Source organism: Zalophus californianus, chromosome 13 (genome assembly GCF_009762305.2).
Source record: "Zalophus californianus isolate mZalCal1 chromosome 13, mZalCal1.pri.v2, whole genome shotgun sequence".
In the NCBI taxonomy this organism is placed as follows: domain Eukaryota; kingdom Metazoa; phylum Chordata; class Mammalia; order Carnivora; family Otariidae; genus Zalophus; species Zalophus californianus.
In genome coordinates this window covers 49,610,283-49,636,750 of record NC_045607.1, presented here as the reverse complement: position 1 = coordinate 49,636,750, position 26,468 = coordinate 49,610,283, and the positions used below count along the sequence as shown (strand labels likewise).

Sequence of the window (26,468 nt, the reverse complement as noted above, 5' to 3'; positions counted from 1 at the left end):
TATTCAACTACAGAAGGGTCTTCCTGTGATCCACATTTGCAAGAAACTGAAATGGTGGTATGGTACTCTAAGCACTGTTTTATTACAAATAAATAATAGAAATCATGCGCCGGGACTGCTGAGAGCATAGCTCAGCATTGACATACAGCAGACATACCGATCCAAGGTGACCATGTGCTGAACATCACTGACATTACCAGGCATTTGGGGCCTGTCTCCCAGAGCCCCAGTGAAGTGAGATAGAGTTGGATTCATTTTTAGCACAGTTTATGATTATCTACCGGTGAAGCATGTGGTGCTACTTCCCAGGGCATTCAAATTCTTCCTCCTAAAGCACAACATTATCTTGTCTTGTTCTATTTATTTTCCTTAAGTGTGTATGACTTGCAGAGTGCTAACATGCCAAAACATATGCTTCCTGAGTCTGTTCTCCCACCTCACCTTCATTTAGACTTTCAAGGTCAGAGCTATTTGAGGCTAGCCACTTAATTGGACTTAAAATAAAAGGCAGCCGAAAACAGCAGATTTGTAACGGTCCTTCAAAATAAGCATCAAGAGAGCAGCCTGGCACATCTGAACCTATTTAAATAAATCAGCCTCTTGTTCAGGGCCACAAAACTCCATCCACCATACCACCAGTCACTGTGCAGCTTAAACAAGCTAGAAGCAAGAAAGAAGATGTTTCCTAAGCCCCTTGGTAACTGCTGGAGCTTTGAAACAATTGTGCATTTTTGTACCAAGCACAATTGCTTGGAGAAGTTCTCTTTACTCTCAGAGCATGCTCATTAATCAGGTTCGTGCAATTACTGCTCATGGTAGACAATGATGAAGTAGATCATTACCATATTGTTATTATTTACAGTATGCTGCTCCATACACTTACAAAATTTTGTTTAAGATGAAGGCAAATGTTCCTAGAGCCTGGAGTGGGAAGATTTATATTGAGGAGAGAGGGGGAAATGGACAGGACTGGCCCACAACCAAGATATGTAAAGCTAAGTGCCAAGGTCCAGATGGCATAATGGACTAGGCTCTCATCTGGAAGTGAAGGCCTGTGGCCCAACTGCTTTCCTGACAGGGCTTCTGGGTAAGATGTAGGGAGGGGGATTTGATGACAAGAAACTCTCTTAAATAATACAGGGAGAAGAGTCAGGAGTAGGTAAGGAGGGGTGAGGCAGCCAGCAGACCACAAATATCTGGGGACCAACGTTCAAGTAGACTCACACATTCCCATGATCTCCATAATCAGGAAGCCCTGGATCCCACACAAACTCGAATCCTCCTCCAGTCCTTAACTTCAAGGGGATCAATCTTTTCTCAAGAGCAACTAAACGGAAGAGGCAGCTTTAGGGTTGGACCCAAGGGACCCAAATCACTCTAGATATAAGTATGGGTAGAACAGCTTGGAGATCCAAGGGTCCCCAGTCTAGGAGCTGCCCCATCTATGGAGCACATTCCTTAACAACCCACACAATAGGAGAAAATATTTGCAAATCATATATATGGTAAGGGATTTGTATCCAGAATACATAAAGAACTCTTAAACTCAACGATAAGGCAAATAACCCAATTTAAAAAGGGGCAAAATATTTGAATAGACATTTCTCCAGAAAAGATATACAAATGGCCGATAAGCTCATGAAAAGATGCTCAACATCATCATCCTTCAAGGAAATGCAAATCAAAATCATAATAAGGTACTATTTCACATCCACTAGGATGGGTATAATCAAAAAGACATAATAGCTGGCAAAGAGAAATTGGAACATACATTGCATTGCTGGTAGGCATGCAAAATTGTGTAGCCACTTTGGAAAACAGTTTAGCAGTTCCTGAAAATGTTAAACATAGAGTGAACAATGACCCAGCAATTCCACTCCTAAGTATAGACCAAAGAGAACTGAAAACATACATCCACAAAATACTTGTATGCAAATGTTCATAGCAACATTATTCATGATGACCCCCCACGTGGAAATGATCTCAATGTTCATAAACTGATGAATGGATAAGCAAAATGTGGTCTAGCTGTGCAGGGGAATATTCGGCCATAAAAAGGCTACAACATGGATGAACCTCAAAAACAGTATGCTAAGTGAAAGAAGTCAGACACCAAAGGCCACATATCACATGATTCCATTTCTATGAAATGTCCAGAACAGACAAATCTAAAACAACAGAAAGTAGATTGATGGCTAATAATCTACGGGGAGAGAGAAAAGGAGGAATCACTACTAATAGGCATAGGGTTTCTTTTTTGGGGTGATGAAAATGTTCTAAAATTAGACAGTGATGCTGGTTTTACAATTCTGTGAATATACTAAGAACCACTGAATTGTACACTTAGGCTAAATCCGATGGTAAATTAGAATTCTATATAATAAATAAATAAATATTTTATTTATTTATAAATAAATTCTATAATCAATTATATCTCAAAAAAAAGCTTCTTAAAGCTACAGCTGGAGTGATCTGACTTTCAGACTTGGGGGTCCTTACCCATCCTGATACCCATACTTGCAACTTGAGGGGACTGGGGAATTTCAAATGACTCCTATTTCCTAAGTTGGAAATTTGTTGTTTGCCACTTGACTTTAATACATAAGCCATTCATGGTAAGATTTTTTTCCAGACCCAGACTTTTTATCACGAACACTCATCACTACCATTCCCAACATCTCTCACAGGGCATTAGGTGCCCTTTACACTCTTACCTATGAGCCTGGGAACAAATACTGCAAATGGGATTGGTTAGTCCCTGAGTCAAGGGCAGTGACTGAATCCAAGGCAGAAAACACAGATGCTGACAAACCAACATCAGGTATAGCCGTGACCGGATGGAGACATGACAAGCTAAGATGAAATATTGATGGTGCACATAAGAAAAGAGTAAATGCATTTATAGGGCAAGGACAGGAGGGCTCAGGAGATTTTCACAGCTGAGTGAGGTTCAGTTTCATAGATAGGGAAACTGCTTCTCTCTTAATCCTCTGCAAGAACGGAGGGAAAGCAGGTTCAAGTCCGAACACCGAGGATTTGGCTATTAGTTAGGGATTAGTTGGGGCAACTGCCCCTTCATATGGCTGCGTGGGAGGCATGGCGGCAAGGTCCTGAAATGACAGGAGGAAAACACCCTGGGGAGCTGGGGGTGGGGGTACAGACACTGGACTTAGGGACAGCAGGCTAGTAGCTCAGGGAAGGGACTCAGATGCCAGGAGTAGGGCATCTTTGGGTAGGCAGGTGGGGCAGTACTCTGCTAAGCACTTTTCCTGTGCAGTCTCATCAAAATTCACAGCCTCTCTATGAAGAAAATTCTATTATTTTTCCGAACTTATAGATAAGGAAAGTAAGTCCAGAGAGGTTAAGTAACTTGCCTAAGATTGTCCAGCTAGGATGGTCACACTCTATCCCAGACTTAAATAATAATTCCATCGTGTTAAACCTTCACTGTCATACTTCATCTCAGAAAACAAAGTCCCAAGTTTCTGGAACACACCAATGCTCGGGGTCTACCACAGGCCTAAAATAACAGAAGTGGTTCGACATGTATTTAACTGCTATCAGGTGGCATGGAAAAATGAAACCAACTCAGCCGACTTGAGGGGTTAGGGCAACAGATGAGATTTAAGTGGGAGAAAGACGGCTGCTAAAGGTGAAACCTGTGTTTCTACCAGCAGCCTGCTTGCTCAGCACAACGTCCATCAAACAGCAAGAGAGAAAGGGACTTACCATGCACCGGAAACTTGGCCCCTTCCAGGAAGGTCCTACGGATGGGTAAAGAAGCCCTCATTACCACTCCAAAGGAACTAATCTGCTCCAGTTGGGTTCCTTACTTGGAAAAGCCCTTGGAAGGAGGCAAGTTCAGGGCTTCATTACCTGATCACCTCCTCTATTGGCCAGTCCATAATTACAGGCATATACTTGTTTCTTTACCATTCATCAAGAAGCACAGGGGCGCCTGGGTGGCTCAGTCAGTTAAGCATCTGCCTTGGGCTCGGGTTGTGATCCTGGAGTCAAGCCCCGTTGTCGGGCTCCCTGCTCAGTGAGGAGCCTGCTTCTCCCTCTCCCTCTGCCCACTCGTTTGCTATCTCTCTCAAATGGGTAAATAAAATCTTAAAAAAAGAAATAGAGAAGCACGGAGTTATCAGAACTGATGGGGATCTAGGAGATAAACTGGCCTCTTTATTGTCAAAGAGATGTTTGGGGCAAAAGAGCCTGGACCAGGGTTAGACCACCACAGTGTGGGATGAAAAGGACATCATCTCACGAGGCTTGGTTCCAGCCAATGTGGATTCTGAGTGTATCCTTTAAAGCTGTAAGCATGGCTTTACTACTGCCTGGTGCCCAGACCCTTTCCAAACCCACTAGCTTTTACCAGCACGAGAACCATGTCTGCATCGTTTTGCTTACAAATCCAGCCTTTGAAAAAAAAGGAAACCAACCTAATTGAAATGCAGCTTTGGTCTTCTTGCCAAGGTTCTGCTTTCCTCTGATTTCATCTCCCTGTTTCATCCACATTTCTTTTCCACCCGATGACAAGCTCACTGGGAAACAAGGATGAGTCGAGGCTCAGGGAGCATATCATGCTTTGATCTGCCCCTTCCTTCCCCTGCAATCAGTCTATGTCAGAGCCAGAGAGCAAGACACAGCTTGGTAGATGCTGGCATTTTAGGACTCTGCAGAAATCTGCATTGGTCAGAGGGCTGAAGTGACCCAGCTGAACACGGAGTGTGTGCGCTTGGAGAGGAAGCCAAGACAACATGTGGATCCAACTCTAAATGGCTGAAACAGTCCCAACCATGAAAATCAGCATGGATTTATGTGCACATAAGGGTCCCCGTGAATTCATGGCTCTGAAACTCTAAACAGTCAATTAGAAAAAGAAGTTGACCCACCACCAGCCCAAAGGGCACTTTGGTTGAATGAAGAAAAGGCACCCCTTTCTCTGGGCAACCACAGTTCCAGACCAACGCACACAGCTTATCCAGCAGAGTGATGTCTGAATTTCTGTCCCTATTCATCCCCTTGATCAGAAAGATGCCCTTGTGCAGTAAACTAGCACAGCTTTGCAGGGCAGCCCTGCAAAGAGGAAGAGAAGAAAAAAGAAATTTCTTAACATGATACTATTTTTTAAAACTCAGGTGACAACTCATTGGTGGGTCATGAAATTACTTGAGAGGGTTGAAACTGGTATTTTTGATAATATAGAAAATTTAAGCAATAAAAAATTCATCATACTTAGATTTTATTTTTATATGTGTATGTCAGCCTATGTTACACAGAATGTGCTATGTAACACGACAGGTTAGGATGGAAAATGGATTTCTTAGTGGAGGTCATGGTAAAAAATATTTGGAAGTCACTAACCGAATGGAGCCTAATATGTAATGTGAATCTAATTTGGAAGGTTTGCTTTGTGTTTATCCCCAATTGTCCAGTGAGAAGCACCAGGAGAAGGAGCAGACATTTAGGAGTCAGACCCAAGTTCAAATGCAGTTTAATACCACTCAATTGGGACCTCAGGCAATCACTTATGTTTCCTGACCCTCAGGTTTCTGAGGATTCACAAAGTTTAGGTCCTCTCTTGCTGGAGAAATCAGAGAAGCAAGGATGAAAAGCCACAGCTAATCTGACTTCTGTCTATTAAAATCTGCTGGGCTTTCTGGGTCTGTTGAAATGCCTGTTCATTCTCTGAATCACATGCAGTAACCAAAGGGTTTGCTTTTAATATAAGTAGAAGGAAACAAAGCAAGGAAAAGAGCACCATTCTGTATCCCTAGATAAACATACTACATTCACAGACATCTAGTCAGTTAAGAATTTTAATGCCTAAATTTTCTTTCTTGTGAGGACAGAGAGTTTCCAAGTCTACGAAGTAATCCTACCCTTTTATTTATTAGAAGGATGATCTTACTTTACCTTCCTTGAAGTTTGTACATTCATTTTACTCATTTATTTATTAGGAGGGGAAACAAAAGTTGAATATATAGTATCTTCTGTGCCATAAGCAAGCTTGGACCTACACATTTGTATTGATAAAATTATTGATGGTTTAGCACCTTATAAGAATGGCTTCACCTTGTGAGGAATATTTATAGTATTGTTTTAATTTTGTTTTTCTCATGAACATTAATAACAATTTGAACCACAAAAACTCTATTTACAAACAACTTTTCAGGAACATACAAACTGAATAAAGCAAAACACACCTAAATTACTAACTAGCTTACTCTTCAACGATCCAGCCTTGAGCCTCTTTATTTAGACCATTCCTTCATTAGAACTGGGCTGACTTGCTGTCCGATTATAATGCCAAATCTAAGAAGAAGTTAAATACCATGGACAGCTGCTTTCTAGGCCAATGATGGCCTAGCACCGAACAGATCAAGGGACCTTCATCACCCAGGCCAGAAGCACAGCAAAATGCTCTGGATGCCCTGAGATTTCACTGCTTCACATCCTGCAGGATTCAGAGTTATTCCTAGCCAGCCATTGGAGAGGTTTTTAGAAGAGAGTCCCAATCATTTAAAAATAAGAATACCCTGAAAACAAAAATCTCTGCTCAGCATTGATATTTCTTAACCCCAGTTAATGGCCTACTTATTTCAAGCAAAAGTCTACACAATAAAATTTCAGGACAATAAATGCATTTGGAGGTTTCCTTAGAGTTTATGATAATAGCTGGCCTGCATATATTCACTGTATGTGAACAAGGGCTTATAAATATCATACTATGACAAATAGCCTATGCCCCTAAGGGAGACAATGACCTGCTTAACTCAGTGATTCACTGGCATGAATTCCAGTTTTTAAAAACGTGAAATTCTTGAATTTAAAATAATTTATTTTAGGGATGTTTGGGTAGCTCAGTCGGTTGAGTGTCGGATTCTTGATTTCTGCTCAGGTCATGGTCTCAGGGTTGTGGGATGGAGCCCCACATCAGGCTCTGTGCTCAGCAGGGAGTTTGCTTGAGAGTCTCTCTTTCCCTCTCCCTCCGCCCCTCCCCCGCTCACATGCACGCTCTCTCTCTCTCAAGTAAATAAATAAATCTTTAAAAAAATAATTTATCTTGACTCACTTTTCATTTAAGAACAGATGATAAAAGGAAAAGAACTAACATTTATTGAACCCACATTTGCCAAGGACTATGTTAGCTGCTTAGTGTTCATTTCTTCATTTAATAGTTTTCCTAGCTCCATTTCATGTTCAAATTAGGAAACCGAGGCTCAGAGAATTTATATAACTTCTGAGATCACCAGGCTGATTACACACTGGGTTCAAAACCTTTTTTTACCCTGAGTCAAAGCCCCAGATCTATTTACCCTGTCATGACACCACACAACTTTTTAAAAAGGGTCTTATTATCACTAAAAGAAATAATAGTAGTAACAAATAAAAACCATACACAGGGTATAAAAATTAAATGAGATGAGAAACTATTAATGTCACTATAAAAAAGTACACAGCTCACATCTTCCCATGCTTCCCAATTGCCCCATGACATATACCCTAATGGAAACAAATTAGAATTTTCAACTTGTCTGTGAAGCAAATAGTTTCCAAAACAGTTCACTGCCAAAAGCCCAGCAGAGTTGATGATTTTTTAGCAAGAACATCTAAAATATGTTTCCTCTAGTTTCCCAAACTCCCATGCTCCATAGTTGTACAAAGAAGACCACAAAAACATGCTGAGTATTTTGCTTCCTAAATTCTTCTATAGTACATTCCTTTCCATGAAGACTTCACTGAGGGCTGCACTTGGGTTACAGTCTCTTTCCTGCAAGGTTTGATGATATCAGAAGCACTAGTTTCTGTAGGATGGTGGGGTATGTAGTCAGAAATCTACTCTGCCGGTTAGAGAACTAGATGGCCACATTCAGGGACTCATCCCTCTTTGGGACACATTATGTTCAGTGCTTGGGCATAAGATTCTGAAATCAGGCACATGATAAAGACAATGCTAAAACAATTTTTTTTCCCCAACAATACTTCAAAAGTGAAACGGCAAGGTGAAATTTCCTGAAGGAAATCACCTATCATTATACACTGTTCCTCCTAAAAATGTGTTCTAGCATTTTTGAGGAATACCAAACAAGACATAGCTATGCTTAAAAAAATTCTATTCCCGTGATACTTTATAGTTCAATTTAGTTACTGAATGCCAAAAGAAATAATAACGATTAAAAGGAATAAATTAAAGCTATTCAGTGCTAACAAGGGAAATAATACAATGAACATATTTTGGGGGGAAATAAGAAACAGGAGAAACAGACATGAATCTAATCTACTTTCTTTTTTAATTAGATAAATCCAGAACTTCCAAATTTAAAAACTGCACAATATTAAGCATAGCACTAAATTATGGATTTGAATAACAACTGTTAAGGATTGTCAACCTAAGCTGCTGACTTTTAAAATATCATAAAATTAACATGACAGTCACCTACTGTAGTAGGTAAAGATCCTGCCAGAGCTACTAAAGTAGCTCAGTGCCCAAGCACTGAACATAATGGTCCCAAAGAGGGATGAGTCCTTGAATGTGGCCATCTAGTTCTCTAACCGGCAGAGTTGATTTCTGACTACATACCCCACCATCCTACAGAAACTAGTGCTTCTGATATCATCAAACCTTGCAGGAATGGTTTACAATTGATTAAATATTGCCTGTAAACTGTATTTAAAAAGTTATTCCCAAATGCACAAAATCAGCTCCTCCTCAAATCAGAATATAAAATCCCCCTGCAATCTTAAATACACCATCAGATTGCTCTGCAAATTGCTTTATCACAAATGTTGTCAGTATAACCTTCAGCAGAATCTGTGATTAAGTTAGTGAAGTTCCACTGTTATGTAACAAAACAAAATATAAAACAAAAATATACTAAGCCCTCGAAAAGACTTTTTACCCTTGATGTGCCCAGGATATTTATAAGACACCAAATTGTTTCCTTGACTTTAAAAAAATTTGTCTTTCCCTTGGCAATTATTAAGTACTCTTAATTGAAATAAACACATAGATTATTAATGTGAACTGCTCAAACTAGCCATCAGGCTTGAGGGATCATCCTTTTGGCTACAAAACTAGAGTGGGGAGAGGGGTCCAACGATGCCCTCAAGGATATGTATTCAGTTCTAACATCTGAATGCTTACTTGCCATGTCTACTGCTAAATGACTTTTTTTTTTTACTAGTTTCTAACAAACAACCATACACTGAGTGAAATGTCAGAAAAAATATAGTAGAAAACATTTTTCTTTTACACGTAATAAACAGCAATATTACTGGTGTTTTGGGTTTTTTTTGCTTCCATGTCATGGTTGCTACAAAAATGATGGGTGGTCATCCAACCTGGACATAAAGAATTATGCTAAGTTAATATCTTTTATTTTGTTGATAAAATATCTCACCCTCCACTCAACATCTTTTTTTTTTTTTTTTAAAGATTTTATTTATTTGACAGAGAGACACAGTGAGAGAGGGAACACAAGCAGGGGGAATGGGAGAGGGAGAAGCAGGCTTACCGCCGAGCAGAGAGCCCGATGTGGGGCTCGATCCCAGGACCCTGGGACCATGACCTGGGCCAAAGACAGACGCTTAACGACTGAGCCACCCAGGCACTCCTCAACATCTGTTTTTTGCATACATGAGATTTTTCCCAGATACTAGTATGAAAAATCTGCATATGTATTTTGGTTTTCTGTTTAAAATCACATTCAGAGACAACACTCCAATGTTAGGATATAAATCAGAACTTCATTACTATACTTAAGATTTTATTGGTGTTGTTTATCCATTATTTAAAAAAATTAGTTTACGTTTTTGCAGATCAATTTATTCTCAGCCCTATACCAATCTGCTCACCACCTAAGTGGAAGAATGGCCACTCTTCTCATGAAAACTCCCTCAAATTCTACTGTAAAATTATCTTGGGTGATGTTTATCATGGCATGCAAAATGGGTCATCAAGCCATGGAGACAGACAGGAGGGCTTGGCAATGATTCCCTCTCATGGATCTCCACCACCTCCTGGTCAAGTGGTCTGAAGATCATCATGTGGATCAAGAAAAATGGCCATGACCATTCCAATGACCAGTCCTTCTGGGCCCTGCTGCGGACCTAAAGGTACAGCCCTGGTGACACAAACAAACTTTCTTCCTTAAACATCTTTAAAGAGATGGTTCTTGACCATTGTCATGTGCCTACTTAAAAAAGAAAATACCTGCAGTTTGCTAAGCTACACATACACATACTCTCCCGTGAAAATTCAATGGCTCACAAAATCATTACGCCTACTTCCAGATGTAAATAACTTTTGAGTCCACTCTGGGATACTTACATAACCTATATTTATCAGTGTTTTACTCTGAAGCCAGGAGCTTGAGAACCTAGGAGATAACCACCAGAATATCCCCAAATTCTGTTTTCCCACTGCCCCAAAGCAATCTGCTATCCACACTAGCCCCAAACACCATCCCATTAAAAAAAGTGGCAGATCTCGAAAACATAATTATTCAGAACATTAAATAAACAACCGCCACCACCAACCTTTGCTTGGGTCTCTGGTGCTGTCACCTTGACGACTTTATTGCGATTTATCATTTGCTTCGCCCATCTTTCTACTTGGACGTTGAATTTCATGAAAACCACATAGCCGAAGTAAGCTGTTAAGAGAAGCAAGCTTTCCCACCACATGATAACATTATCCAGGAAAAATATGATCAGCATGATCAAGTCAACGATGTAGAAGGACACATCCCGAAAGAGTGGCCACCATGTCAGGTTTAAGATTTCTCTAGAAAACAGAGCACACATGCCAATAACAAAGAGGATATTGAACACTGCTGAGCCCACGATTGTGCCTATGCCAACATTGCTGTGAGCAATAAATACCCCTATGAGAGACGTGAAAAGTTCTGGGGCTGAGCCCCCCGCAGCCATGAAGGTGGCTCCGGCCACATCATCAGAGATGCCCAATTTCTCAGTGATGACAGTCAAAGAAGGGACAAAGAATTCATCACAGACAATGGCTAAGGCTATGAACATGTAGATCATTCCAATGACGTGCAGAATGATGGCACCTTTTCTTCGCTCCTCGAGGGAGAAGATGTCTCTTGGGTAGTCTCCTTGGGCATGATCTGTAGTGTTCTCAGATGTGCCTTCCTGAGAAAGAGATGGCTGTGGAGTATAATCCAGAATCTTGTCATTTAAATCTAAGAGAGTTCTCTGATGGTGACCGTGTGCTGCGCTGGGACCACTTGCACCAACAACCTCTTCTGTGCTCTGTGTCTCTGTCTCAGAAAAGGCACTGATTGAAAATGGGACAGTGCTAATGGCTACTAGGCCCATGAGAAGGCCCAAGATTCTAACTAACTTCAGTTTTTTCCTGACATTATAATGTCTCCTGAAGCCAGACAGTGACTTCTCCAAACACCATTTCTCAAGGAAAGGGATGGCAGTGCTTTGGTGCAGATCCATCCTGGGTCTTCTAGTGGATGTGGTGGTCTTCCGATTGTTGACTCAACCAGACGGTTCTCTCATACTTTTCTTCACTTTATGGTCAACGGTGCTTGTGGGGCCCTTCCACAATCAGGGGTTCTTATGCTTCACAGGAAATATTTTCGACATTTACGCTTAAAGGAAAATTAAAACAAGGAGAGGTAAATGATAAAATCATATGTCTTTTCTACAAAAAGAACTTTGTGGGTATGATAAAGTCCCATCTTGTGTTTGACCTTGGGTAAGTTACGTAACTTCTCTGTGCCTCTGTTTCCCCATCTCAGAAATAAGAATAATTACAGCACCTGCCACCAAGGACTGTTTTGAGGATGAGACACTTAGAATAAGATGTGGCACCTACTAAGCACTTAATAACAATCATGTACGTATAAACTCAAACATTTTGGTAAATCCAATGTTGGTTAGACTATGTAGATGTGTGTGTTAAATATAAAAAAAATTGTAGATGAAAATCTATCAGTTTATCCCACCTTTAATCACGTAACAAATAACCGCCCAGTGATAAAAGATACCACTTCTTTTAGAACTGTCTAAGTACTTGACAACCAATAATTACTCACTGCATTTTCTTTCAGCCCAATTATGTAATTCCAGTTAAAGGCACGCTTTTCTGATCTAATCTATCATTTGAAAGCACTGAGTGTCGGAGGAGATAGCACTCTTTTCCTATACACATAAAGACCTCAGCATCTTATTTTTCATGAAAAGCTTCTCCTATGTCTGATGCAGAAAAATAGCCCCTTAAAATTTTAAGTTTACAAAAGAATGTTCTGGTGACATGGATTGTCTTCCCTAAACATCTAGATATTGTTTTCAGCTAAAGCTTATTTTTAAAAACAACCTTAAGTCATGTGTAAAATAGACAACATAGTAAATCAAACAACTCCTAACAAGTAGGCTATTTCTAGAGACTCAACGTGTATTTCGTAAACAATATGCAAGCTGCAGCAATACCTCTGTCCACAAAATCTGACAAAAATAGCCCCAACACTGACTCTTCTAGTAGGTTAGATATCCAAGCAGTTTTCATTCTCTATCCCACAGAGATGGGTAAAACTAGATATCTAGACACGACAGCGGCTATTCTGAAGGTTCCTATTTAAATTTTTCTTTATAAACACTGTTGTTGCTTTTTATATCAACGATTTCATTTTAGAGGCTCGCTGAGATCATTCCAGGTGTAAAATAAGCTAATTAAACACACGCCATTTAAACACTGGGATTAGCCGCAGCTCAGGTTTGCAGAGCAGAGCAAGAACACAAGTCAAACCAGGCTAAGATGCTGCTACCCATCACAGAGATTCTCGGCTGGCTGCAGATGTCGACGCTTAGCACCAAAGATTAAGCGACTCACAGGGCTCCGGGGATTGTCACAATGCCTGGCCAGGGCTACCGGCAGGGACAGACTCAACTCCCAGGGTGCAGGATCAGCTCCAGCGAGCCGGTTCCACCTGCAAACCCGCCGCTCCGCTCCACCGGAGCTGCCTCTGCCAGAGAAGTGCACCCCCAGCCGCGCCCCAACTTTGCCTTGTGTGGTCCCAAACTTTCTCTGGTGGGTTAATAGGAAAATAAAACTAAAGGACAGACGCCCCACGAGCAAGCGGGGACGCAGCTGGGGAAGGCGCTTGGCCCGCATCTCCGCGACTCGTTTGTGGGTGGTTTGGGGAAGGGGAGCTTTCCTCTGGCGTGTCTTACCCCGACGGCAGGCCCTGCCCCGCCGCGCCCCCCACCTCGGAGCCGGAAGCAAGGGTGGTTGGGGTGGAAGAAGCCGGGGGCTCGGCCGGGGGCTCGGAAACCGAGCCCCTGAGCGGAGAGAGTTCGCTAACTCCTTGCGGGGCCTGGGGCCCCCACGTCCACCGCGAAGCCACCTGTGAGCCTGTGGTGCAGCAGCGGGATGCGCGCCACCGGATCCGGGGACAACGACCACTGCGGCCACCAAGCCTGGAGGCTGGCGGGGACTCGGCCGCCCGCACTTACCGGGATCCTCCAGGAGGACGCGCACGCGGAGGGGGCCCGAGCGCGGCCCTCCACTCGGGTCCACCGCTTTCTCTGGTCCTCCGCCTCCCTGCTCCGAGGCCCGGTCTCCGGCTCCGGCTGGCGCTCGCCGCCGCTCTCGCCGGCCGGGGCTGGGCTCGGGAGGAGACTGAGCAGCGCGAGCCCCGCGCGCCGCCCTTGGTGCTGCCCGGCCCCCGCCGGCCCCTCCCTCTCGCCTCTGCGCGGGGAGCGTGGCCGCAGCGCGCTCAGCTCCCGCGCCCTCTGCTCCACGCCTTCTGGGTGCAGAAGCTACGCTGGCAGCCGTCTCTTAGGAGATTTCTCCGCAGTGGGGACGGGGGTCAGGATTTGCTGGCGAGCAAGGACAGAGAGGAGAAATCATACAGGTCGGTGACGCGCCTGATTCCCACAGCCTGAAAAGTGCTGCCAACTTTGGGGTTTCTCTATAGCCGGGCACCTCCTCTCCCAATTAGCTGCAAAAAGTGACAGCCGTCATCTATTTCTTTAGGAGGCTGTGTAATGTGTAATGGTGGAAAAGACGTTCAGTGAAAAGGCATAAAGGCCTGCAGGGCTGTGAGTTCAGGCCCAGGAGTCCTGAAATCTCGGGTTTGGAAGGTTGGGACACTGAAGGATCTTGAGTCTTGCGGGCTGACCTTTCATTTAATGGGTGATGAAACTGAGACCCAAAACGGTGTCATTTTGAGTCACAGGGCTCACATGCTGGCTTCTGGACTCCCAGCCCAGTGCTCTTTCCTGACCTGTTTGGAAAGCAAGATTTCCTGGACCCCAAGAAATTGAGTCAGTCTTTTTGGGGATCAGAGGCAGGAATCTGAGCTAAAGAGTGGAAGAAGATGAGACAAACAGGTTACCCTCAGAAGCCTTTAGGCAGCCCTGTGACCAAGACCAAAACTGTCAAGAGGTACCCACCAGGAAGAAAACCTTTGGGGCTTTTAGCTCACCGTTTTCTACTCTCTTCACCCTCCACCCTCCTCTTACTTTCTGACTTAGAGGGGTTTTCATGCCTTCCTGGGGCTGGGGGAATGTCCTTATATCCAGAAAGCTCACTACCTCTGATTTTGAGGAAAACTCTTAGGTTCAGATCTCTATATTTTTTCTTGATAAATCAAGAGAAGCCTTGGAAACGGACAAATCCCTTTTTCTCCCATCAAAACCAGGCATTTAAGACTACTGTCTTACTAAGGATTTCAGGGTCCTATTTTGGAAGTCACAGGCTGAACTTTTTTAATCTTTACTTTTTATTTTGGAAATTTCAGACATATACAAATGTAAGAGGATAGTGTAAGGAACCTCCATGGGGCCATTATCAAACCATGGCCAATGCTGTTTCATCTCTACCTCTTTTTCCTGTGCCATCATTTTAAAGCAAATCCCAGACATTTTATCTGTAAATATTTACAGAGAGCAAGGAAGCTATCAACCACTACCAGGGTTGTGTCAAAAGGACTGAAGAATCTATCAAAATAGGTTCCCACTAGGCAAGGATGGGTCATTTTGAGCACCCAAAATTCATAATAATTGCCATTATTTCAAACACATCAAATATGATTATATCTGTAAGTTCCTAATGATTCTAAAGCAACTCAGTTGATTGGTCACTGTTGAGGAATAAAAGGGAAGGAGCTCACTATTTTGAAGCTGTTTTAGAGAAAAGAGAAAAACATGCATTTATTTTGCCTTTTCTAAATACAGAATGGACTTCAGGGTAACCAGTTAGGTATAGTTTTACTCTGCCTTTGTCTTTATTTTCCTGGTCTAACAATCCTAATATTCTCTGATGCAGTGGATGTCTCTGGCTACATGGGGTGGGGTGGGGGTGGGGACTGGATCTTCTATACAAGGTTCTGCTTAAGAGGAGAAAATTGTAATATATTTTTATCAATATTCCTACAACTATAAAGCACCAACTCTTTATTTTTTTAGATACCTGCATAAGTATAAACATTAGCTGGCATCATATTTACCCTTTTATTAACTGTGATTTCTTTGAACATAGAATTTATAGGAGTCATTGGTAATTACCAGTTAAGAATGTTGAGCTCTTTTTGTAATTCTGGAGGGGAGCCTTTCAAAAATGAACAATGAATTTTAAAAAGCGTGGGATCATCCTTAAGCTAATAAGGTCTTTCTTTTTTTTTTTTAAAGATTTATTTATTTATTTTGAGAGAGTGAGAATAAGAGAGAGAGAGAGAGTACATGAGAGGGGGGAGGGTTAGAGGGAGAAGCAGGCTCCCCGCCGAGCAGGGAGCCCGATGCGGGACTCGATTCCGGGACTCCAGGATCATGACCCGAGCCGAAGGCAGTCGCCCAGCTGAATGAGCCACCCAGGCGCCCGCTAATAAGGTCTTTCTAATATAAAACCGCCAAAGGGAGAAAGGAACCAGGTTCCGGTTCAAGATGGAGACCTAAGAGGATCCTGAACTCACTTCCTCCCGCAAACGCACCGAATCTACAGCTACGTGGGGAACAACTTTCTCTGAAAACAAAAAACAAAAAACAAAAAAATACCCAGAAACATTGGCTGAGAGACTCCTACTTGTCAGGTAAGAGAGGCTGGGACACAGTCTTGCCAGGATCCCCACCCTGGGTGGGAGGACCGACCTTGTGGAGGGAACTCAAAAGGCAGGCCTTCTCCCTGAGGAGTTGAGGGCTTTGAACCCCCTAGCAAGGCACCCCTCCTTTAAAGACCTGCACCTGACAGACAAGTCCCCCTGAAACATTTAGCATTGAAAAACCAATGGGGGTCGCACCCACGAGCCCCCGCAAGGCTGTGATGACCTGAGAAGCAGCTCTTAAAGGGCTCGCTCCGACTTAGCCACCCCAGGGCCCAGGGCAGAAACCCTGGTTCAGGGGCGCCAGGATTTCGTGTGGGGAGCCCCCTTGCGTGTCCTGGAGCTTTGCCCTGAGGGTCAGGCATCCTGTCTGACACACATGTGGGGCCTACGGGGTTGCTCTCCTGGGTGGGAGCCTGGCAGGCGCTCTCTTTCGCTCTGCTCCTGTCTTGCGTCGGCAGGGTTCCCGCGCCATCTTCTTTGTGTTGCGGTGTTTGTTTTTAATCCTAGACTTCTCCTTCTTTGGTTTTTCTTTCCTGGTTGGGTGCCATCTCTACACGCTGCCTCTGCCACAGGCCTGGAACAATCAAAGAGCTAGTTCTTGGCAGGCTGTGCACCTCCCCCCCCCCCCACCCTCCACCCCAGGGCTCTGCCTAGACAGCAGCCTGAAACACACCCTCGGCCTTTCTGTGGAAGAGGCTCATTTGCGTGTTCTGGAGCTTTGGCCCGAGGGGCAGGCTTGACGTTTGGCATACAGCTAAGGGTCTAGACCAGTGCATACCCTCTCTGTGCTCTCTCTCTGCCTCGCTACAGCTCCCAGGTATCTCCTGGGAGGCTCCTACACTTGTCTGGAGCCCCGATTTTTGCGACGGCTGCCAAGGACACGTCTAGGTCGCTTAGCACTGGTGGCCTGTGGGGCTTACACTTAGCACTGGTGGCCTGTGGGGCTTACACTTGTGGCCCCGTAGGACTGTATATATTTGCATACTTTAAAAGCTGGTACCTGGGGGTCTGGCTTCTAATCAGCCTGCATCTCTGGGCTGAGGTCCTCCCTTCTGGGACACTGATAGGTCTTGGCACTCCCTGAACTACAGTTACAAATAAAATAGGCTGCGTGGACAATCACAAAGGTTTGAGAGATAAGGAAGAGCTAGGACAAATTTGCAGAACAAGGTTCATCTGTTATATGAGGCCACTCCTGTGGGACTGGAAGAGTTGGCTATTTCATCTAATGCATAGAAACCAACCCAGAGAGTCAGGGAAAATGAAGAAGCAGAGGAATAGGCTCCAGATGAAAGAACAGGATAAAACCTCAGAGAAAAACCTTAATGAAAACTGCCAAAGGGCTATGAATTAATAATTTACTAAGCACCCATATCATTTGGATAGAAACATAGAAACATAGGATGGCATGGTGTATGATAGGATTGGTGAGTTCCCCTTGCTTCCACCCAAAATGACACCCCCAACTGGCACTGTGCCTACAATTTCACCATTAGAAATTTATTGTTTTGGACTTTTTATTTCATATCTTCTCCATAATAAGCTGAGAATTTTTAAAAAGTAAATGGCTCTAAAGTTATAATAAGCAATTCTATATTGTTTTTCACTTGATATTCAGTCTAAAGGAAAATTTTCATGAGGGGAAAGTGGAAGAGAGATAGCTGAGCCAGGAAGTTGTGGGCAACCAAGAGACAACATGAAATATTCACTTTTTACTTTGTCTGTTTAACCACCTCTTTTTTCATTCTCCTCTCAACACACAACCTTCTTCCTTTCTTTCATTAAAATCCCACCCTTTCTGTTACTAATATCTGCAGGTAATCAGGGCACAAAGGAAGGATTCCCTATGCACAAAAGCAGTAATTCTCATCCTTGACTCTCATTCAATATTAGCATCAATGGAGGGATGTTTTTAAAAGACTCCTGACAATGACCCTCTTCTTTCCTTCTTCCTTTGAGCTTCTTCTTTTATTTTTTTTAAAGATTTTTATTTATTTGACAGAGACACAGCGAGAGAGAGAACACAAGCAGGGGGAGTGGGAGGAGGAGAAGCAGGCTTCCCACTGAGCAGGGAGCCCGATGCGGGGCTCGATCCCAGGACCCTGGGATCATGACCTGAGCCGAAGGCAGATGCTTAATGACTGAACCACCCAGGCGCCCCTTCCTTTGAGCTTCTTGAGGACAAGAATCAGTATCCTATATTTCCCAGCATCTAACACAGTGCTTGGCATTTGTTCAACACATATCGGTGGCATGAATTCATGAGTTGATGGCAAATGCAGTTACTCAGAGGAGAATGAATCCATCAGGAGGTACAGGTTCTGCCACAGTAACAAAGAGCTCAAAACTCACAGTGGCTAGAAATAAAGGTTTTTGTTTCGTATTTATGCAACCTGTTCTTTGTGAATTTTGTCATGTCATGCTCACTCCTGACTCCAGGCTGGTCACTATCTGGAACATTGCCAGTTGCCACCAGAGAAAAAAGATGCATTGTACTCGATTTTAAAGCTTTAGCTGGGAGGTGACGCATTACTGCCGTTCAGATTTCACTGGCCAAAGCAAAGCGCCTGGCCATATTTTCAAGAGAGCAAGAAGGTACAGTTGCACTATGTGCTTGGGAAAGAAGGGAAAGATTTGGTGGCCGGCACTAATGACTACCACAGTGAAGAACAGGAACAAACAAAGGGAACTAACATGTTGCATAGCTGCCCTGAACAAGTTTTCATTTATCTCTTCTAGCTCATGACTTTTATCACTATTATTCCCATTTTACAGATGGAAGAAACTGAGGCTCAGTGAGGTTAAGTAGCTTACCCAATATTAAGTGGTTCTCATTTGCCCAATATTGGTTCCAACATCCAAGTTCTTTCTACTAATCCTCATTTTACATGACTGAGATTTTTAGTCCCTGCCTAACTAAGAGTTAGTTGCATTTTTTCCTGTTGTGATTATATCGTTAGGTGATGCCTGTGGGATTCTTTCTACCACCAGCTGGTCTATAATCTAGGATAACTTTCTACTTCCTAAGAAGATCTGTTTTGCTTATTTAAAAATCACAGGTGTAAATACCAAAATAAAATCCTGACGTTCTCTGAAAAATGTTCTCCTTTGGCTCCCAACCCTGGGCCGACTTTGGGCCAACTTCGTTTTCCTTTGCATTTGGCTCATTTTTTTGGCCAGTGGCTCTCCCCTTCCAGTTCAATAAGAACCATAAAAGCAGAAAAAAATATCTGTGGGGTTGAGGGATGTAAGTACAGACTTCTTTGCTTTTGACAGTGGTTTTTGCAATAGCACTTAAAGCAACACACCTAAATTATTGCTCTTTTTTTCTTTTTCATCTATTTAGATAATGAGAGATGATGAATGCCTGAGATTCTTACATTAGGGACAGGAATTTTTCCGGGCTTAAATGCTCAGGAAGCACAAAAATTGAGTTTCTCTCTGCAACACCAGCTCAGCTCAGGCCTCCTGGGCACCAAGGTAGGCACAGTGCTGAGGCAAGGCTTACAGGAGGGCAGGAGCGTGGTCTATTGATCCCACCAAGGGAAAACCCTGGCTGTCTTCCTGATTCTAGCAGGGACTTCCTGAGTGACATCCAGGGTGCCCCTGACACTTAGGGGCTTCTTTTCCTTGCGACCTTCCTGTCGCAAGGAAAGAAGGATAAATAATACTGGTAAAAGGAGACCTGCTGGGCAAAAGGCAGAGTCAGGACAGTTCACTGGGTGGGCAAACAAGGAGCACTTCTTTCTAACAGCTCAAAAAAAGTATACACCTGCTACCTTCCTTCTTAAACTACATTCTCTCTTTACCTATCTCTGGCTCAAAATTTTAATATAATATAGAGTTTAAGATACTGGGAAAGAAGAGATATGTGCCTTGAGCATAAGCTTTTCTTCCATACGCTTTGACTTCTTTTCTAGTTTAATGTAGGGCAAGCCAGCTGGAATGTGCTACTGGATCTTTGGTTTTGAACACTGAAATAAGATCCTTGTTTGATTCAACTCATGAAAGTAAAATGAATGTATCACTAATCATTTTCCCAGTTCAGGGGTCTCAGGCTGTTCAGTTCAGCAACACCCCTCCCCCTCCAAATAATGGATATGTGTGTGGTGGTACGTTTGGGGGTCCTGATACCTTGGGAGCAGGCCTCCCCTGGCCCAACACTGGGACTCAGTTAATAAGTCTGTCTGGTGCTCCTACTCATCACCTCCCCAAATTAGCTTTTATCGGAATAAGAGTGATACCTTATTGTGTTAGGTGATAGAGTGATACCACCTGCCACCCCATTTTGCTTATTTCTCAGTTTGTTCAGAATCGAGACGGACAACAGGTCATATCAAATACTGCAAATAGTACTACAAGGCTTATTTAAAAAAACTGCAGCTTTTTCTCCCCACAACTCCTGCTTCCTTGTCCCGGATGTATCATTTTTGAGGGTTTTAGCTGTTTGTTTGTTCTTCCCTGGTCCTTATCATTACCTTTCAAAGTAGTGGGCTTGTTTTTTCATCTCTTAATTTTTCCTATGGGGATGTTAGCTATTAAATTCCTATTGTTAAAGAAAAGGATTTCTTCCTTTTACAGTGTCCCCACACTCACTCCCTAAAGCCCTCATCTCAACATAATCCTCTCCCCATTCTTTCAACAGAGTTATGTCGCCATTTTGAATAATTAATATTCACATATTTAATCAACAATACATTCTTTGAATTATGCAAATATAATCATCAGTTGAGTTGTCTAGTATACGAATTCACCCCAAACTCTCTGATGGCACTGTTCATTTTTCCCTCAGTATTTTCAAATGTCTCAGTTGATCTGCCTGTTGTGTGGTTCCCCCTCAGGAGACATCACTCCTACCTTCTTTGCCTAATCCTCTAATTAAGGCATATTTTTTTCTTCTCCATTTTATTTCTCTCAGAAGATTTTCAGCTTTATCATTTAATCCTTCTAGTATTAAAAAAGGCCACTTGTTATATTTTTAATTTTTAAAAACTCTATCATGTTCTTTGACTGTTTCTTTTATATATACTAATTCTCTGCTTTTAGTCCTTAGGTCTAGCAGCTTCTCTTCCCTTGCTTAGATAATAAAGCCTCATAAGGCCACAGACTTTTCCTGCCTTGTTCATTACTTTATGTTCAACACTTAGAACAATGAGTGAGAATGGCCATCTTCTAACTACACAGGATGGGGAAGGATCTTTGGAGATGTGATTGCTTCTTTAAGACTTTCAACGAAGCTTTCTATCTTCGGGGCCTATCCTGTGTCCTTGCTCAATTAGTTTTCTATTGCTGCTATTAAAAAAAAATAAACAACACAACCTCAGTGTCTTAAAATTTAAACTTAAAGTGGTTCTGTAGGTCAGAAGTCCAGTATAGTCTCACTGGACTAAAAATTAAGGTGTCCACAAGGCCGTTTTTCTGGAGGCTCAAAGGGAAATCTGTTTCCTGCTCATTCAGGTATTGGGAGGATTCTGCTCCATGCACTTGTAGGACTAAAGTCTTGATTTCCTTGCTGGCTGTCAGCTGGAGACTGTGTTCAGTCTTTTTTTGTGGTTCATAATGAAGGCTAATAGATCATAGACATTTTGTGTTTAGCCATTGGGTGTTTATTTCTATTCAAGCCACTTTGGTCAGCACTGCAAATCTGCTTGATACTCCCTCCCTCTCTCCTTCTTCACACTCCAGTTTATTTATGTGGTATATTAGTTTCCTCTGGCTACCAGAGCAAATTACCGCAATCTTTGTAGCTTAAAACAACAGAAATTTATTCTCTTACAGTTCTGGACGCTAGAAGTGTGAAATCAAGGAGATGGCAGGACTGTGCTCCCTCTGAAGGCTCCAGGGCAGGATCCTTCGTTATTTACCTCTTCTACCTTTTCTGGTGGGTCCCAGCAACCCTTGGCATTCTCTGATAAGTAGCGGCATCCCTCCATTCTCTGCCTCTTTCTTCACATGGCCTTTTCCCTTGTGTGTCTCTCTATATCCTCTCCCCTCCTTACAAAAACATCAGTCATTGGTTTTAGGACCCACTCTAAATCTGTGATGATTTCCTCTTGAGTTCTTTAGCTACTATCATTTACAAAGACCCTATTTCCAAAAATAATCACACTCTGAAGTTTCAGGTAGACGTGATTTTGCTGGTGGGGTGGGGGTATTCAACCCAAAACATGTGTAGTTAGGGTCCAAGTCCGAGAAAACAATAAGGCTAGCTCACATTCTGACCACTCCAGCCTTGCCAATCTATGACTTGAACCTGTGGCACTAAGGTATATTCTCCCCTCACTTAGCCTACTTTAATTATTGTTTCAAGCAAGAGATTAGATTTCTCATGCCCGCCACTGATCTTGAGGGAATATCATTGACCTCTTGCTGTTGGGAACTCTGGGAATTCACATGTGTCTTTCTCTCATGAATGGGTTGACAAGGATGAATCTTCTCTGCTAATACTCTTCTCTGGATATCTCTACTTCCCCCCAATAACCAGTGGTAATTTGCCTCGTAATTTATTCTACTGAGAGGACCAATGAACTTCCAGTCTTGACTTGGCCAAGTCCTTAGCAAAAGTATTAGGGAAGGGTCACTATTTTCCCTCAAATACTTCCTGTTCTGACAGTTTTCCATACTAGGCACACATCAGACTGTAACGGAGAACATCCCTTATATTTTTTATTTTTTTAAAGATTTTATTTTTATTTATTTGACAGAGAGACAGCGAGAGAGGGAACACAGCAGGGGGAGTGGAAGAGGGAGAAGCAGGCCTCCTGCTGAGCAGGGAGCCCAATGTGGGGCTCGATTCCAGGACTCTGGGATCATGACCTGAGCCGAAGGCAGTTGCTTTACCGACTGAACCACCCTGGCACCCCGAACATCCTTTATTAAGAGTAATTTTCTTGATCCTTACATGGAGCTGTCCATGCAGACTTAGGACTGATAGTTAGTGGCCAGATCGGTTATTAAAATACTGAAATATTTCTATACCTCTTGGTAAATGTTATTATAGCAACAGTGAAGTTCATTCATAATATAAACTCACTAGTTCTAGTGAAATATTGTAGGATATATCAGCAACCCTTGATAAATGGCCACCTGTCATAAAAACATCTGAGAAACAGTGATAGCTCTATAGTTAGTTGGCCGAAGTCCAGTAAACAGTGCGGATAGATTGTGTGTTCTTTATAAAGCTGCCTGTGATTTAGGAGAATGACCAGTTTATCTTCATCCTGGAATTATAGTTGCTATTGAATCTAAATAGTGTTTTTTATTTGTCTCTTATAGTTACTATGTTGTAATTCTTGTGTAAGTATATATTTTAATGTTTTGGAATGTAAGTATTTATAACAAAATGTTGAATAGAAATACCTAGAATGAAAGGACAACAGTTTGGATATGTTTCTCAATATTTCTATTAAATATAATTAACAGGAATAATTTGAATCTGGGAGTATAAAGAAGAAATGACATCAAAATTTTATTATTAAAAGGTAAAAATGTTAAACATTTTATTAAATTAGGAATCAGGTGATGGGTATTAAGGAGGGCACATACTACATGGAGCACTGGGTGTTATACACAATGAATCATGGAACACTACATCAAAAACTAATGATGTACTGTATGGTGGCTAACATAACATAATAAAAAAAATAACTAAAAAAAGACAAATAAACAACAAAGAAATAAATAGAAGGAATCATGTTTTGTTAAATCTTATGACTTAAGCATAAGAAATTTATGATCATCATTAAGGAAAAAATTTTAAAATATCAAGAGTGAGTGAAATAATAAAAATTCAAAAGTTCAATAAAAATTCAATAAATATTTCAAAAATTTAAGTCAAATTCTTAAGAAAGTAAATGAAGTTACTTGAAAACTCTTAAAAAGAATGGACATTTTTAGGCATGAATATTTAATAGAACTGTGAAAAAAGAATGATATCAATATAGATACATAATTATAATCTATATTGTAGTCCTGGCATGTCGAAAGCATAGGTTTACTGGAGCACCTGGGCGGCTTCGTTGGTTAAGCATCCGACTCTTGATTTTGGCTCAGGTCATGATCTCAGAGTCATGAGATTGAGCCCTGCATCATTGGGCTCTGTGCTCAGCGGGGAGTGTGCCTCTCTCCTTCTCCCTCTCCCTCTGCCCCTCCTTCCTTTCCTCTCCTTGCTCATGTGCATGTGCATGCTCTCTCTCTCTCAAATAAATAAATAAATAAATCCTTAAAAAAATATATGTTTACTGACAATAGAACACTACTTGTTTTTAAACTTTTTTTTTAATTTAAATTTTAGGTACAGTTTCCAGGGTAGAATTCAGTGATCTGTCACTTACATACAACTCCTAGGGTTCACCATAACAAATGCCCTCCTTTATACCCATCATCCATCTAGCCCATCACCCACCCACCTCCCTCCATTAACCCTCAGTTTGTTCTCTATCATTAAGAGTCTCTTATGGCTTATTTCCCATTCTTCTTTTCCCCCTTCCCAATGTTCGTCTGTTTCCTTTCTTAAATTCCATATATGAGTGAGATTGCATGGTATGTGTCTTTCTCTGACTGACTTATTTCACTTAGCATTATACACTCTAGCTCCATTCATGTCATTGCAAATGGCAAGATTTCATTCTTTTTGATGGCTGAGTAGTATTCCATTGTATATATATACCACCTCTTTATCCATTCATCAGTCAGTGGACATTTGGGCTCTCTCCATTGTTTGGCTATTTTTGATAATGATGCTATAAATTGGGGTGCATGTATCCCTTCAAATCTGTATTTTTGTATCCTTTGGAAAAGAACACTACATTTTGAAAAACATAAATCAAGAGTAAAATTTCAATCAGTATTGATGTTTCAATTACTTTATGTAAACACAGAATAATTTCCTTTAAGTTTTTTTTAAAGATTTTTTATTTATTTATTTGAGAGAGAGAATGAGATAGAGAGAGAGCATGAGAGGGGAGAGAGGGGAGAGGGTCAGAGGGAGAAGCAGACTCCCTGCTGAGCAGGGAGCCTGATGTGGGACTCGATCCTGGGACTCCAGGATCACGACCTGAGCCAAAGGCAGTCGCTTAACCAACTGAGCCACCCAGGTGCCCAAATAATTTCCTTTAAATGAAAAATTTAGCCCCTTAAGGAAATTTAGAAATTGCTTTTTTCTTTTCAATATTGATCTAATAAGCTAATATAAATATGTTATAAAGAGCTGACATAGATAAGATCGGAAATACTATAAAAAGTTTTTGTTGGTAGTGCCAGAAAGAAATAATTTCAGTGAAATATGTTGACATAAAAATTCTACTGAACTTTATACAGATGTGCTAGTGTAATGTTAAAGAGAAAATTTGGAGTTTTAAGCATGATTTAAAATTTTTCTGGATATTTTAATTTGCTATTAACCACCATATTCAATAATATCTGGATGACAACTAAAGATATAAAATATATATTTTTTATTATGTTATGTTAATCACCATACATTACATCATTAGTTTTTGATGTAGTGTATCATAATTCATTGTTTGTATATAACACCCAGTGCTCCATTCAGTACATGCCCTCTTTAATACCCATCACCAGACTAACCCGTCTCCCCCCCTGATTCCCCCCCTTCATTTTTCCCTTCCTGCTATCTTCTTTTTTTTTTTTTTAACATGTAATGTATTATTTGTTTCAGAGGTACAGGTCTGTGATTCAACAGTCTTACACAATTCACAGTGCTCACCATAGCACATACCCTCCCCAATGTCTATCACCCAGGCACCGCATCCCTCCCACCCCCCACCACTCCAGCAACCCTCAGTTTATTCCTGAGATTAAGAATTCCTCATATCAGTGAGGACATATGATACATGTCTTTCTCTGATTGACTTATTTCGCTCAGCATGATACCCTCCAGTTCCATCCATGTCATTGCAAATGGCAAGGTTTCATTCCTTTTGATGGCTGCATAATATTCCAGTGTGTGTGTGTGTGTGTGTGTGTGTGTGTGTGTGTGTGTACCACATCTTCTTTATCCATTCATCTGTTGATGGGCATCTTGGCTCTTTCCACAGTTTGGCTATTGTGGACATTGCTGCTATAAACATCGGGGTGCATGTACCCCTTCGGATCACTACATTTATATCTTTGGGGTAAATACCCAGTAGTGCAATTCCTGGGTTGTAGGGTAGCTCTATTTTCAACTTTTTGAGGAGCCTCCATACTATTTTCCAGAGTGGCTGCACCAGCTTGCATTTCCACCAACAGTGTAGGAGGGTTCCCCTTTCTCCGCATCCCCACCAACATCTTTTGTTTCCTGACTTGTTAATTTTAGCCATTCTGACTGGGTGAGGTGGTATCTCATTGAGGTTTTGATTTGGACTTCCCTGATGCCAAGCGATG

At 41.9% G+C, this 26,468-nt stretch overlaps 2 protein-coding genes across 4 annotated transcripts in view; one reads left to right on the top strand and one right to left on the bottom strand.

The window, feature by feature from the left end:
* SLC24A2 (solute carrier family 24 member 2) overlaps positions 1-13,664 on the bottom strand; it is a 244,530-nt gene extending 230,866 nt beyond the window's left edge. Inside the window, exons 1-2 of one of the 3 annotated variants that reach the window (XM_027616211.2) lie at positions 13,495-13,664; positions 10,546-11,630 (exon numbers count right to left, since the gene is read on the bottom strand). In XM_027616211.2, coding sequence (XP_027472012.1) covers positions 10,546-11,475 — 930 coding nt within the window. In that variant the 5' untranslated portion in view covers positions 11,476-11,630; positions 13,495-13,664. The remainder of the gene's footprint in view (positions 1-10,545; positions 11,631-13,494) is intronic. The other 2 variants (XM_027616212.2, XM_027616210.2) reach the window with 2 other exon arrangements.
* Positions 13,412-26,468, top strand: part of LOC113934118 — a 371,108-nt gene continuing 358,051 nt past the window's right edge. The window contains exons 1-2 of the mRNA XM_027614655.2: positions 13,412-13,895; positions 15,897-16,070. Of these exons, the coding sequence (XP_027470456.1) occupies positions 13,412-13,895; positions 15,897-16,070 (658 nt within the window). The remainder of the gene's footprint in view (positions 13,896-15,896; positions 16,071-26,468) is intronic.